The sequence below is a fragment of the Podarcis melisellensis genome (genome assembly GCF_964234715.1).
Source record: "Podarcis melisellensis genome assembly, chromosome: 11".
In the NCBI taxonomy this organism is placed as follows: Eukaryota; Metazoa; Chordata; class Lepidosauria; order Squamata; family Lacertidae; genus Podarcis; species Podarcis melisellensis.
The window spans coordinates 54,921,306-54,937,691 of NC_138543.1; the positions used below are offsets into that span (position 1 = coordinate 54,921,306).

The 16,386-nt window shown below is 40.1% G+C and overlaps 1 protein-coding gene and 1 long non-coding RNA gene across 10 annotated transcripts in view; one reads left to right on the plus strand and one right to left on the minus strand.

Annotated features, from left to right (window-relative positions):
• Positions 1-16,386, minus strand: part of ARK2N (arkadia (RNF111) N-terminal like PKA signaling regulator 2N) — a 58,210-nt gene that overhangs the window by 27,680 nt on the left and 14,144 nt on the right. For 8 of the 9 annotated variants that reach the window (XM_081929856.1, XM_081929851.1, XM_081929852.1 and 5 more), the window contains exons 2-3: positions 7,920-8,015; positions 2,545-3,361 (exon numbers count right to left, since the gene is read on the minus strand). In XM_081929856.1, coding sequence (XP_081785982.1) covers positions 2,545-3,268 — 724 coding nt within the window. In that variant the 5' untranslated portion in view covers positions 3,269-3,361; positions 7,920-8,015. Of the gene's footprint in view, positions 1-2,544; positions 3,362-6,073; positions 6,212-7,919; positions 8,016-16,386 lie in introns of those variants that run through there. The other variant, XM_081929854.1, reaches the window with a different exon arrangement.
• On the plus strand, positions 11,368-15,663 carry LOC309380273. Its single transcript, XR_014172793.1, has 3 exons — positions 11,368-11,478; positions 11,830-12,088; positions 13,355-15,663. It is a non-coding gene; the product is annotated as an uncharacterized lncRNA (long non-coding RNA).

Genomic DNA, 16,386 nt, shown 5'->3' on the forward strand with positions numbered 1-16,386 from the left:
AAACAAGCGGGTACAGCTTATGTACTTTTCACTTAGATCTTCCAATCTCCCATTTTGGTGTTTCTTGCCTTCCTTAAAATTGAGAAACTCTCCCCTAGCCTAAAAAAAGAGGGCTAAGATGTATTGCAAGTTCCTGAAACTATGTGTGTGCTCATGAGCACTCACCTGGAATTCCAGCTTTCAATCCTTGACTTATTTTTTCCCCTAAAACAGAAATGCAACAGAAACAAAATCCTGCCGCTACTTAAACTGACAATCACGCTTTCAAAAGAACCACAATTATATAGGTTTTATATTTCTATAACAAGCAAGGCAAAGGCACCGAGGGAGGAGTGATCCACACTTTTAAAGACTTAATTGCTTTGCTTCATACTATGCGCCAAACAACCAATATATCCACAGTGAAACATGCCAGAGAGAAGCATTGTTAATGGAGGGCATATCACACTATTACTGTGTGGAGGCTGTGACGATGTAAAGCTTGCTACTCTTCCATATCCTTCAGCAGAGAGAAGCTAACTTAAGGGCTTGTCTATATACAAACATTTGAAAAAGATGGCCCCTGCCATTGTTCGGTGTCCCATCAGAGAAGGTTTAGACAGCAGAGATTCTGCCTTACAGAAGAGACTGTTCTAGAGATCCCCTTACTTGATAGGAAGCCCAGGCTACACCTCTATCTCCATTGTGTCTACAATGTCTGCCAGTACTTTACACTTGCACAGAACTGCACACGGGCATCAAATCAATGGAATAAGATAGCCTGCCGTGCAGTCAGATTCTGTTAGCACTACACCAGACTAGCAAAGACCCACCAAAAACCTGTTGTGGGTGTAATAAAAGATTCCCTATTCAAAACTAGTGTGATATGAAAAAGGGCTAGCCTAAATATTTAGTATAAGGCAGCTTCTTATGTACCCTGAGTCAGAAAACTGGCCCATCTAAGCTCAGTACTGTCAATACATACTGGTAATGGCTCTCTAGGATTAGACAGCAAGGCATTCCCTGGCAGAGATTGAATCTGGGACCTTCTGCATGCAAAACAGATCTTCTACCCATGAGCTATGGCCCTTCTTCCCATTATGCCAGTTTTTTACATGTAGCCAACATTTTATGTGGAAAACTACGCCATGTCCATGGTATGAAATGGTACAGTCCAGCAACAGAGCCAGTCTGCTTGGGATTAGTCCCTTTCACCTAAGATTGTACACAATCTTTTTTTTAAAAAAACGCTATGTCCAGAGCAAAGCCTTATAGTTTGTTCACTGATATGGCATCTCACTAGGCACTGCTGCAGTGCAACTTCCATTTATTTTAACGGGTTTGGGCAGAAAGCTCATGATATCCAAAGTGACATGGAGGCTGGGCAACTAAAAGCCCTGGCAGACTACATCCATAAGCAACTGTAAAACCCAAAGTGCTGTGCAAAGGCAGAATCCATCAAACTTTAAAAGGTTACCACTGGCAGAAAGAATACTTGAAGGGTCAAGCTGCAAACACAGCATTGTAGTTTTCCTTTTAAGTCTTCCCACATCATATATAAATAGCTTTACTGAGGACACAGGTTTTAATTACAAAACTTATCTCTCTCATGCAAAGAAACAAATGTTATGTTCACCCATAAAAGATCGGCAAACCAAAAGCTTTTTAAATAGTATTTTATTTTAAGGTTGCTATAAAATGCAGTTATTTTGAGTACCATATGCCAAGTAGAAGATACATATTCCTCCTCATGCTATTTGGGATAAAGGAATAATGCAGGCCTTAACAAATGGAAAGCTGTCCAAAATGCACCTTCCAATATTTGATCGTAAGAACGGCCCCAATATTTGATTGTAAGAATGGCCAAGATATTTCACCTCTCAGTCACACAATATGGATGCAGCAGGAAAAAGGATATTAGTAATTGTGCAATCCATGCAACAGAGGACATTGAAACCCTCTGGCTTCTGAAACTGAGGGGTAGTGTGGAGGCTATTAATTTGCAATCTATGTGCAAAATATTCCTCATATAGGTTCTGAAGTAACCAGCTCACCTAATTGTAACACACAACGAAGCTGAACCAGTTTATCATGCACTAAAATGAAGTTGGAAAGTGCACCATTAAGTTCAGTATTGGAGAGAACGTGGCCTTCTCCAACAGCAAAACTATGCCCCATGGTGTTTCAGATGCAGATACAGGAACAGTTGCAGTATTTTAAAAGAATAATCCATTTGTAATAAAATAGCTTCAAACTAGGCTGTTTTAAATATGTCTGTCTAAGCCACACTGATGTTAACTAGTGGGGGCAGAAAGCAGGGTCTGGAACTCAACTCACCATTACCAGTTTTTTTTAAATTTTCAATTCTGCAAATAAGAACATTCAAAAACCCCAGGACCCACCTTTAAAACATTTCACATACTGCAGCCCTCCAATTTACATAGAGTTGCAGTTCTCCTAGTTTATTATTTCTATTTTCTCAAGTGTCGCTCCTCTAAATTTAGCAGGACAGCTGAGAAATGATGGTAGGAGCTTTACCAGTTCAGTTTAAAAAACATCCTCTACCTGGTATCTCTGCAGTGATTGTCTTGCTGCTCCCTGAAACTTCTTCATCATCATCTGATGAACTCGTGCTTGAGTCACAGGTCAGGTCACTATCACTGGTACTGCTGTCCTGCAGCAGGTTGTATTTCTTGCGGGCAGCTGCCTCCCGTTTCTGCCTCAATAACCGAATTCTCTCTTTGTGCTTTTGGCTCCGATGACCTTTGACCTTAGCGACACGACCATTCTGCTTATCACTAGACTGCCGGTTTTTCTTTGCAGCCATTGTTGAGGTTTCACTCTCCGACCTTGACCGCCTGGATTTCCTCCCAACAGTAGACCCTGATACCGCAGAAGCATCACCTTCTATAGTTGCTTCAGCTTGGCTGGGCTCGTTCTCTTCTGCGGAAGACAGAGTGTCTGAATCAGCCAAGTGCCCACTGGAAGAAGGGGACAGCATGCAATGGTTGGAAGAGTCACTCTCATAAACACGGCCAGCTGTTGGTTTGTCACTCTCTGTTGATGCTAGCTGAGATTCTGACGAGTCTCGTCTCAGTTCCATCAGCAAGCATGGCATCGAGGCAAGCACTGTCGAATCCTCCACAGCAGCTCCGCTCTCTTTCTGGGCATGCATTTCTAGTTCTACAGGTCCCTCTTCACACAGAGCTGCTTCTTGTTTTTCTGGGAGTTTTGATGGAACCTCTGGGTCAATGAGTTCTTCTACTTTGTCTGCTGCCTCCATCTTCATTTCAAAATTTTAAGTCTCTCCTGGTCTCAAAGCATGGATCACAGAGTCTAGCAGACAGCGCAAATTAGCCAAGGGCTTCAGGAGGAAAGCAACCTGCAGGAGAACACACAGAACAAATGAACAGGTTTGGCAGTGGCACAGTAGCAAAATTACGGTACTTTATGGAGAATTTGAAACAACCATGGGAGAGTGCAAAGGATCTTGCTGGTTATATAGAAGAAATCAAGAAGTTTACTGAAGCCCTTTATTTTAAACTGGCAACTCAGTTGGGGCTTAACACTTTCCCAACAAATTTCAGGCTCCCACCCCACCCCCCACAATATTTCCCAGAGAGGGTCAAGCTGTGCTGAAGAGTCAAGAAATTAGCCTCTTGGAGACTTCTGTTAAGACAGGCTTTGCTTCAAACTTAAGGTCCAACTAAAGAGCACATCTGGGTACCCTACGGAATTCCAGCCCAAGTTTTCTTCCTAACAATTTACGGATGTACCAGTAGTGTGAAGCAGAACTGGGCCCAGGAGGGAAAATTCCTCCCAATTATCAGGAATCAAAACAGTGGCAGCAATGACCATTCACTCAAGTAGTTTGGACACACCTCCAACTGATATTGAAGTCTGGGAGCTGATCCAAATTCCTCTCCAGCAACAGAAGTAAGAAGAAAAGGCCTCCTTCTTGCAAGGCTTTCAGATCAGCACACAATAGTAAGCAAATAGATCAGTTCCCCTTTCCTCATTAAAGTGAGACCACAAGCTTCCAGGTGCCATGAAGGTTAATGTCCCTCATTCCATCACTATCAAGCCAACTATGGACAATAGCAGTACTAGGAAAAAGAACTGGAGCCTGACAGAAGACCAGAAGCAGAATGACTCAGAACTGTACCCAATTCCTCAAACATATAACTCAGTATATGGAATGTTATCTCAGCCTAAATTATTACTACTCTGGTTCAAGGGTTGATGCCAGTTGCTCACATTCACAATAACAATGACGGTGGGAAGTCAGGTAGGACTTCAAAATGTGTATACACCAGACAAATTTAGACTATATCCTATTTAGACCATATCAGGACTTAATCTTCATATTCTATCAAATAGTTAACATGGGTCTGCATCCCGACTCTGTCTTTCTGTGGCTACATTAATATTTTTCTTTATCTATTTAGCTATTTCTTTAGCTAACCTTTTAGATATTTGGTTTCCATGGTCAGATTTCATAGGTTTTAATACCATACAGTTTTACTATTAGTATCATTTCTGTCCAAAGAAATGTCCACTGGTTTGGGACCACCTACTGGATTTTGAGCCTTCTATGCCAGTACTGCCCACTTGATAAAATGTTTCTCCACAATGACGGTGCTCTTTAAAGTGGTCAAGTGTGCTTCTTACAGTTTAAAATCAGGTGCAGAAAAATGTAATGCTTACAAAGCAATACAGGTACTTTTTCAGAAAGAAGTGGCACAATGCTAAATAATTCTGTCCACATGTCCCCTGTCCTGTCCCCCAGTCTCAAACAAACGCATTGCTCTTCCAACATTAGTGGCTCAGTGGACAAAGTCCTGGTTGTGGGACACTAAAGTTGTGATCACCTTCCCCGGCTGGGTGGGAGTTTAAAGTTCTCAGATGATAAACATAGAGGAAATGAATCACTTTGAACAATGAGAAGTGTTAGAGAAACGATCACCTTAAGATACAGGGAAATTCCACAGGAAAGGTGTTTTAAAGTAGACAGCAGCCTACTTTAAAAACATGTGAAAAAATGTGAAGCGATTCTTAGTATTCTGCATGTCATGTGTGGCTATATGACTCTCCAGATGTACTCATGCACAGCTATGCTGAATGAAAGTGCTTCAGTTATATTTATACTATATGTGCTTACTAGGAATAGCTATTTAAAACGAGCTATATAAACCAGACTAGAGGTAATTCATAGGTGGAAAATGGCAAATGTCACTATCTAGAGATGCTTAAACATTACACAGAAGCCCCTCTGGTTTTAGTGGGACATAAACAAGTTTAAAGGTTGAGCTGAAAAGAGGGGCAAGGCTGCCTACCTCTTACACAAGTCTGAACCGACCTAGGAAAAGGCTTTATACCAAGTCAGACCAACAGTTCATCTACCTCAGTATATAACTGGCAATAACTGGCAGCAACTCTGCAATGTTTCAGACAGAAGTCTCACCTAGCCGTACCTCAAGATAGCAGGGATTGAAAGGGGGCCTTTGGCATGAAAATCAGCTGCTTTACACTTAGCAACAGTGTAAGAAAAATACACACAGGAAAGGTACAAATTTACTTCACTGAGGATGCCAATTGTAAATTATTTTACAATTACAGTGGTACCTCGGGTTAAATACGCTTCAGGTTACAGACGCTTCAGGTTACAGACTCCGTTAACCCAGAAATAATACCTCGGGTTAAGAACTTTGCTTCAGGATGAGAACAAAAATCGCGCGGCGGCGCGGCAGCAGTGGGAGGCCCCATTAGCTAAAGTGGTGCTTCAGGTTAAGAACAGTTTCAGGTTAAGAACGGACCTCCGGAACGAATTAAGTACGTAACCAGAGGTACCACTGTATTACTGTATTTCTAAAACTCGCTACATGGAAAGGATCACTTCATCACAGAGTGAAAGAGAAATATAGAGAGAATATGAAACAATAATCACTTTCAGTGAATATCTCTATGACAGGAGTTGTTGTTTGCAATACAAATCCCTGCAAAGAGTATTTACTTAGCCATTAACTATAAAAAGTATTAAGGGGCATGTTCTTCAGACTTCTCATTTATAAACAGAAGTATGCTGCTGGCTTACTATGCAAGAAGACAAGCTAAGTACTTGCTTAGAAGTAAACGTGCCTCTCACGGTGCACTGATATCATTACTTCATGCAACATTCAGGTTCTTCTTTAAGGTCTCGTTTACAAGTACTGGCCTAGACTGACCCAGATAAACTTGTGAGATCTGGCAGAGGAAACAGTATAAGAAGAGGCAACTGAATACGAGAAAACGTTTATTTCTATCCCTGAAAAAATTCAGCCATAATGTTATCTTTTTAATTCAAGCTCCGGTTAATAGAGAGTAGTATAATTAGGAATTCATTAGCCCAGCATCCACACCCTTTATGAAAAGGACTCTTATGCTTCATGTTGATCTAAAACAGATTTGATGAAATAAATACATTTTATAAAATAAATGCTTACCCAAGCATTTTTTTCCTCTTCAATGCAACATTCTGACCTCTAGCTGTTTCCAGCTTATTTAGGAACCCTGGAATGTGCCTTATATAAAGTCAGACCACTGATCTATCTAGGTCAGTATTGTCTGTACTGGTTGGAGAACCTTAGGCCCAGGGTTCAAATGAGGTACTCCAGGAATCTCTCAGGCCACACACTCCTGACACACACACACACACACACACACACACACCGTTCTGCATCCTCCTCAAGTGTTTTTGCCTGAGTGGACTGTGTGCTTGAACTGCGACTATGTTTTTGGGTGATAACGCCAAGGCCGGTGCCTCCCCACAATGCAGTGTTGTCTGGGATTCATCACTCCAGTGTCCCATCAGGCTGATGTGACCCATATCCAAGGACATGAGCACACGACTAGCAGAGTCCAAACAGAAGCTGAGCCTTGAGGTGTAACATCTAAGCCTAATTTATTGCGCACAAAATCAAATGTAACATAACAAAGAAAACATGGCTTTCTTCCTTGAAGAGAGAACTGCAAAAGCAATAGCTATACAGAACGGAACAGTGTATCTCAATTTCTGCTCACAAGACTCCAACAATCAGTGCTAGAATGTAAACAAAGACATGTGACATGTCACAATCCCACACATTTGCAGCCTAAGTGGAGGATACAGAGTTGCGTGCAAGCGTAAAAACCATGACTTTTGCAAGGCTGGAAGGCAAAAATACCAAGTCACAGCCACTACTCTACCCATTTTGCCTCTGGTAACACCTGCCACTGCATGCAGCCCACAGAAGGTTCCTCACAAATAAACTTCAGGCCCCTGGCCTGAGGTTTTCTGGCCCGTGGTCTGCCCTGACTGACGTCAGCTTTTTAACGCTTCAGATAGATTTCCCCAGCTCTTGAACGCTGACCTGCTGCATGCAAAACACATGCTGTACCAATGAATTACAGCAAAACGCATACACTGGACATACATAGCTAAAGCTAAGACAGATTAAGAGATTCTATACAATATTTAGTCAAAGAACACACAGAAGAGTTCAACTACGTGAGAGTGGGTAGTTAATTTAGCAACTTCTGTTTCTAGTGGCTACCAAAGAAGCATTTGTCTCAGGCTAAATTCGCACACATGGAGTTGTAGTTAACAAACTTCTACTCTGAGTAGAGACATATGATTTAACATACCTAAGTTACTTATGTCCATTACTTTCAGTGGGTCTACTCTGAGTATGACTGTGAGTATCAATGTGGATACAGCCCATCCAATCTGACAGTTAATATGCAATAGGAGAGAAATTACCACTTACAAGCTCAGTTTTTTGCTGCGTAGTTATTTGATGCGATAACTGCCTCTTATCTATGACAGTTAATAAAATTGATACATTATGGATTGTCTTGTTATTTCTCATGCTCAGATGATGAAAAGAGCTGTTGTACATGAAGAGTATAAGATAAGGACTCACCCTTCAGCTACTGCTGTCACTGCTGTACCTGTTCTGCGGACAGAAGACTTGAGTGCCCAAAGTTGTCATTCTGGCTGTTTTTCACCACCAAACTCACTACAAAAGCAAACAAAAACTCACATGTAAAAAAAATATTTTTTAAACGAAGCGAAACAAACAAACAAACAAAACCAGCAAAAGTTTAGCAGGTTCTTATCATTCAACGAAAGTTTCAAGAAAGGTGAAACCGAATCTGTAGGTTCTTCTCATTATATAGAATTCCCTATCTGTATGTATATATCCACAAGCATGGCAGATACTCCTAAAGATTATCTCCTTTGCATAGCCTGTATATTGCACAGGGACACAAATGCATTTTCCTTACTCATAAGCTGACAGTTAACCTTCTCTCTGGGTTATGAGTATGCTGCATTAGAATTACAATTGCAATTACAACAACCATTTGTACATTTAAACATGAGGGAAAGCACTCCATATTTTTTTAAGTCTAGTCATTTTATTTAACAAGGGACAGCGGTAAATGCCTGCCTGACCAGCTCTCTTTGCTGACACATCAGTAACCAACCACAGACTGAAATTTTGCAAGATTCACTACTTAACCCTGAACGTGTTTAATCAAAAGTCAGCCTTTTCACATGTGTCCAGCCAAATTCTTGACTGCAGAAAAGACAAGTGCATGAACTTTAGACAATGGCATACCCATGAATTTTTCTTACACCAGTGGTCACTGAACTTTGTATTGAGACCTATCTTTGCTATTTTCAGATAACATTCTCTTACCTTCTGGTCACTATATGAGTGGGTGTCTAATAGGGTTCCAAATTAAAACCAACTGCTGTAATTTGTCATCAATCTTTATCCCAGTTGGTTTTTGTCCTGGATCTGAATTAATGTTATGTATGTATGTATGTATGTATGTATAATTAAGAGTTTTTAATTGTTTTTCTAAATGCAACATGCAATATTGTAAATCACATCAATATGCCTCATGGGAAGTAAATAATAATCATCCAATTTTGAGAGGCTTCATTATGACTGTAAAACCAACATTCTCACTATCCATATAAAGCCATTCACTCCTCATGAAGGGAAGAAGAGGACAGTGCTTGCATCCTCTCTCTCACAAACCCCACTATGTACATGTTGGGCGGAGGAAGGTCGAAAGCAAGCAACCTCACGTGATGATAATCAGTCAACGCCTGTGCAAGGCTACAATTAACTCCAAAAAAGATGAAAATATATTACAATGATGCACCAGGCCATGGTTAGCGAAGGCTTCATTTTTCTTTCAATGCATTTCTGCAGGTTTAAACTGGTAAAAAAGGCTCATAGTGTTGTTTTTTAGGTCATAACTTTGAAGGAAACCAGACATTTCAGTTGAAGTCTAGCACTTACTAAATGTTTTGAGAGTTACAACAGGAGTGCTAATTTAAGTACTGTACTGGGGTGGAATTGGAATGTTGTAAGAAGAGTTTTCTTGTCAAGCTTCTCCAAGGAGGCCTCACTGAGTTTTGATGACAAGCCACATCTGCATTACTTGATGCTGAACAGCAAAAATGGTAAGGATGACTAGTTCAAGTAGGGTAGGTTATGTGTGTGGGGTCCCGTCCCACCATCCCTGGGTACTAAAGAGTACCTTCCTGTGAAGAAATATTTCACCATACTGAACAGTTGTCCAGTGGTCCATCTGCTTATAATTTTGCTCATCCCCAACTCCTGGCCATGTTGGCTGAGAGTGATGGGAGGAACTAGAATTCAACCACATCTGGAAGGACACAGGTTCTACTATCCCTGCAATAGAGGGGTGCAGCAAAAATGATGCATCTCCACTCCAAGATTCTTTACTTCCATCACATTTTCTTCCTCAATTTTCTTTACAGCCACAGCTGCAAAGCCAGGATTCTAGCAAAATCACCTAGGTATATACTTCCGCTCTTATCTAGTTAAACTTACTTGCAACACAAAGAAACCAAAAGCTAGCCTCTTTTCTTCAAAAACTAAGGCTGAGTCAAGTTGGTGTGGAAGACGACCTTTTGGAAGGTTGAGTTCCCCAATCAAACCACCTACCCCAATCTTACCCACTTCACTGGTATCTGCATTTCCCATTGACCACTGCTTCATCAACATTCTTTATTTGATGTTATATGTAACCAGTCTGATTTAGCTATATGTTGTTGTCATTGAAGACAAGCAAAACTAATTCAAAGAGAAATGCTTCATCTTGGCTGTGAGTCCTGGAAGACCTGCTCCCGGCCGTGCAGGTCTTTTTATTCACCTGGCCTGGGAGAGTGGTGCCCTAACTGACTCCAGCTTCAAAAGCAAAGGTCGCTGAACAGACTATTATTGAGCTGAGGTATTGTTTGGGGGAGGTTGTTGCTGTTACTGATATTATTATTATTTTGTATCTTTATTTTAGATCTTATGATTTATGTGGAAATTGTTAAATTTGGCTATGTACCTTTTGATGTTTTATTTTTTGTTTATGAGTACTTATGTCTGTAATAATGTGATTTTTTTTGTATGTTGTAAGCTGCCTTGATTGACTGATTGATTGATTGACTGATTGTTCATTAACAAGCACAACAAATGGACAGAAAATAGTCCCAGTCGCAGGATTAATAGATAGTATTAACAGATCTATTAATAATATTGCATATGCCTTATATAGAGCTATTACTTATGCTGCATATGTCTTACAATTAGAATTCTCTAATGCTGTAGATTGAAGATTATTATAGAAGGCACACTGAACATGCTGTGCAAGTAGAGCATTTTACGCATTCAAAAAAAAAAAATTCACGAGTTTTTAGTTTAAGGAAGACTAAGTTTAGAAATCAATATGGAAGGAAATGTTTTGCCCCCATTCTACCAAAGGCTCTGGGAAATTACTCTGGCACTTCACCAGACAATTAATAAATTAGCCTGAGCAGCCACCCTAGACACAGTGGGCTCTACTCTGTCCAACTAGATGATGAGTGAAACAAGAGATGAAAGGATGAAATTAGAGCACTGTTTCAGCTAGCTTTGCATAAACAAATGAGGGTTAAGAAAACAGACTGCTTCTATTTAGTGCTCAGCAGACAATATACCCAAGCCAGCACTAAGAGGAGGGGAAGCATATTTATTACTGTCTGTAGAACATCCTGTGCATTTTGAAAGCTACAACATATTTAATAAAAGTTTAAGAAGGTGGAAACATAGGGCAGTAATGTAAATGTGGATTAACAGATTTCCACTTGCTAAAACAGACTTAACTCTTCCTCTCCTCACTCTTGCAACCCCTCTAATCTGCGCTGGGGGGTTGGGGGATGCTCCCAAACATGGAGAGAACAGGAGAAAAGGAAGTTCCATCACATCCACTGGCATGGCATAGGGTGTTGCCCATCAAAATCTAAAAGGTGTGGGCACAATATAAAAAGCTCAAAGCCCAAGCTACTGTGCCAAGCTAGTCAAAGATTCAATACAGGCTGAGATAAAAGGCATGGTGCAACTGCATCTGCAACACAGGGGGCAATTCTAGTTATTTCATCTCAAAAAAGAGATCATACAACTGGAAAAGGTGAGGAAAGGGGTAATTAAAATAATCAAGAGTCTGGAGAGTTTTACTCATGTGGAAAGGCTTGACAATATTTGCTGGGGGTTTTTAAATCTAGAAAAACAAAAAAGTAGGGGGACATTTGTTGGTTTTTTGTTTTTAAATTACAAACAACATGGAGAGAGTGGATGGGGGGAACTTCTTAAAATAACTCAGGAGCCTCTTTGCTACTTGATGAATTTCTAATTTCTAATGTGAAGCCATCCAAGCTTGTGGTCATTACCACACATCATGGCAGTGAAACTGCAAGTTGCTTATGAGTCTGTAGTGTGAAATAGTACTTCTTGTTTTGTTTTTTTCCATTCAACTGCTTAGCATCAAGGAGGAAAGAGTCTATCAACAGATATCAGCCATAACAGCTAAATGGGATGTCAGAGAGTGTACACCTCTGAGTAAGAGATGCTGGGATCAATACAGGAGGAGAGGGTCAATGCCTGCACATCTTGCCTGCACATTTCCCAGGGTATTGTTAGAAACAAAATGCTGGACTAGCTGAAGCATCAGACTGATCCAACAGGGCTCACAATATGACAATCTACCTTGGGCTTAGGGGAGTACACAAATAAGGATGAAGGTAAGCAAGAAAGGAATCCTATTCTTGGAACTGCTGACACATCTGTGTTTGATAAATGTCATTTAGGGTGGAATTTAAGCCTTGAATCACCACATAGAACACAAGTGGCCATTGATAACTCCTTATTTTTTCTGTGTCAACTTGGGGTGTTCTGTGCCACACAAACATATCAAAATCAATCAGTCATATCTCCCTGGCCCAAGTTAAGCATTCTATGTAGTACATCACACCAATGCAATGGAGACATTCCACTTTGTGGCTGGAAAAGCAGTGCAGCTTCAAGAGGAAAAATGCAGTGATAGGGAGGTGCATTTATTTGCCCTTTGTTACAGAAGCTATGAAATGAAGCATTTCCTGTATTACAAATAACCAACTCATGAACAATTCTGAAATATTAACATTGCAACATAAGACATCTCCCTCCCAACTCCAGTGTCTAGACAATTAAACTATTAAGATCTCTGGGGTAAAAACAGTTCTCTTTTAAGGACACCAAATATTGCTAAAATGGTATTTGAGCATCTCTGTCTACATTCCTGGAGTCAATACCTCAATCAACATTTTAGGAATTCTGCTCAATATTTCCAACAAGTAGCATTCATAGATTTGGAGAGATCATTTGCAAGGTTACAGCTAATAGATGTCATATCCTACCGATATTGTATTTGACTTGTTAAGTTGAAGTGGCAGCAGGGTTGCATGGCATAAGCTTTCACCTCAGGGCAATACCTGATGATACTAATCCTTCTGCTGTAAGCTATTAAGATTTTATCTGCAGGCTGTTAAGTCTCAATGAATGGCAGCGGGCAATTATGTATCTTTGTGCTGGATTATTCTCATGAAATTCTGACAGCTGAAATGCTACTAACTGACAGGTAAACACTTACGTAAATATATGCAATATAAAATAAGTAAACATTTGCCTGTCAGTATAAAGATACCACAAATACTGCATGTGTCTTGCAGTTGTAGGTTGTCAGTTCAGGGTCTTTGTGTGTGTTAAGAATAAACAGCTCCACAGTTTTTTCACACATACATCCTTTAAGATAGTACAAGTTTTTCCTGATGATTCAGGAAAATAAACTGCTTTCATAAACCAAGTGTCAAACTGGTAGTCATTCAACTGGTGCATTTCATTGCATGTTACAAAATTACTGCACCTACTGATAACTGAATGGTAAATCAATGTGCTCATTCTTATTATATTCTAATCTTTGAGCCTTTGTTGAAGCAAAAAAAGAGCTGTCATTTCTCTTTGGTTTCCAGTTATGATCTTGATGGCTTCTAAATCCCCAGTGGAGAAGGAAAGGAGGGTCATCGGATCAGCAAACCACAGAAAGCAACCTAACAGAGGGTGGGATTCATCAGTCCCGTGAAAAGCTTCTACTTACGCAATTGGGTTTTCCCTCCTTTCCTCCCCATGCCCACCCCAAAATTGGCTTTGGAAACCTCCAAGAACAGCACATAGAGAGGAAGGGGGACTACTCCATGTGGTAAGCTGGTATGCTTGCTCAGACAGAGCATTCAACATAGTGCATTGTTGAATTCCACCCAGAGCAATGGGATTACAGAATCAAGCCAAATATAACCTATGTCATGGATGCAGAACCTGTGGCTCTCCATTGTTGTTGGACTATGACTCCCATTAGTCCCAAATAGCATGGCCAACGATCAGGAACGCTGGGAGTTATCAGTGTAAGCCAGCAAAACCTTGAGGGCCACAGGTTCTCTCTGAAGGCTTATTTCTGGCTTCTGTTCTCATGATCTTGTTAAAATCTATCCTTTCCTTTTTTAAAAAAACTGAAATTGGATAATACGATACAAGAAAAAAATCTGTCACATAATTCCAAACATGCTCACCATTAGGGTAAGGGTTACAGTCAATGAGGTGAATGAAGTAGACATTACACCTTCTAAGTCTATTTTTAAAAGTTCAGAGGGTTCAGCAATGTTTACCCTTATCACTGAGCTGATATAACAATTTCACTAACAGTGGTCTAGTACCTAGTTAAGGTACTAAAAACTGGACATCCCTGAATTCAAAATTCTAAATGAAGTTTAATTTGTAGAGTGCTAAAAGATCAAAACCAGTTGGTGCATTTTGTCCAAAGAACAATTGTATAAGCAATTCAACAGGTGATGCATGATGTTTCTACAGATTTTTTTAAAGGTGTCTTTAATCATACTGCACAGTGTTTCTATAATTTCTATTGGAGGCTTTTAAGGTTACAGCTTTTATTCTGTGGCGCAGCATTAAGCACTCATCAACTGCCATCAAAAGTGAGAGAAGTCCTTCATGTAAACAGAAGATCTAGTTCAAGACCATGGCCTTAAACACCCTCAAAGAACTGACATTTTGAATTTCAGCAGTTAATGGAGGTGACTGCATTGAGCTGACTTGCATTAAACTCTGTTCTCAAACAACACATGAAAAACCATACCCTTTCCCCATTCATCACACTGGCTACATTAAAACAGAGACTTTAATCATTCTTCCTATAGCACAGGCTCTGCTATTCCTGGGAACACATTATTGAAAAAGCTAGGCAAAACTGGCAAATAAAGGGGGTGGATTGAGAACTGACGGATGATTTTAAAATCCTCATTGAAACTGAACTGTCAAGACTTCACTGAAGTCCTGCTAAATGTAAACAAGTATCACCACTGCATTCTATAATTCCATAATCTCATAAAACTAAAAGATGGTTGTAGAAGCAAGCACAGATTACTTAGCTGTTTGAAACAACACAGTAGCATCTGTGAAGTAGAGACTGGAGTAGATTCAGCCAAAGTTCCTTGGTTCAGGTTTCAGGCCACTTACTATCCAAAACATGGATAGTTCTGACCACTTTCGAACACTGAGGAAATGGTCAACTTAGGCTCTTACCTGCAAAGTTGTCCACCTGCAATTACTGCAGGTGCCACACTATATTGGGTACTTTTTTCCTCTGACCAGTAGGACACAGGAAATACCAAATCATTTTCTCAGATGGACTCCTTAGGACCAGGCTCCAGGAAATATTTCAGAGCTTCCGGTAACACTAACCTTTACTATTTGAACTTGAACAATAACAGTATCATAAAGCAACCCTTCAGTAACAACAATGATCGTCTCTCCACCCATAAAACATAGACTATACTGCCTATCCACCCCTTTCCCCCTGGACTGGCAAAACATTAAAATAAAATAAAACTCAATTACAAGCCCACAGTCAGTCATCTGGTAAAGCCATGACGTAAGTCCCAGATACAAAACAAGACGAAAGTCTTCCAAAACAAACACACTTATCTCTTCCCATCAGTAAAGTATAGAGAAATATGCGCTTTTTGTTCCAACGAAGGACGGCTGCACTAGCACCCAAGACAATGCCATTTCAAACTGGGTAGTATCAAAGCAGTACACACACACAAAATTGGGAAGAATACATTTGAAACACAGCCAAGTAAGAACAGACTGCTTGGTTGGAACAAACAAACAAAAATGCCAAAGGGGGCTAATACATTTTCTGCAAACGTGCCCTCATTACTTTGTAAACCTCCATATTAGAAGCTTGTAAGCATTTAGAAACAGATGTCTCAGAGGCTCTTGCCTTGATTTTTTCTTATCAACTAAAATCTAAAAGATGCTGCTCTGGAAATAAAAATAAAAAAACCTTCAGGGCCCTAACATTTGAGGAAAGACAAACTTTCTATCCTTTGGGTCACTAAAATCTGGATTGAAAACTGGTGAAATTTATACAAGCATCTTCTACAAGCATAAATTAGAATTAACCACAGACCTGGATAGAGAACTCTGTAGATAACATCACCTAAAAAATCCCTGAGTTAGGAGTGTGCATGGCAACTAGCAATGAACCTTTAAGAAAGGGAAAGTCAAATAACCTTGGAAATAGACATTTAATTCAACATGCAACTTAAACTCCCAGTGTGTTGGGAGTTAGATCAGGAAGGCCCATGTGCAAACTCAACCATGATGTTCAGTGGGTGACTCTGGGCAAGACACTAGCTTTCAGCCTAATTTACCGCTACAGGCTGAAATGACAAAGATTACCAATATGGACTGAGATGCTGTGATACGAGATTACCCTATGCATGTTGCCCTGAGCTCCTTGGAGGAAAGGTGAAACACAAATGCTATAAAATAAATTCACACAGATTACTTCATTTCTGTATGCTTTGGGTAACAACTGTAATTGTGGAAGAACGAGTCCTACTGTAACATCTTGAATTAATAGGTTCAATGTTTTGTAAAGAAATACCCAAATTGCACCACTTACAATTTCAGTATATATTTTTTA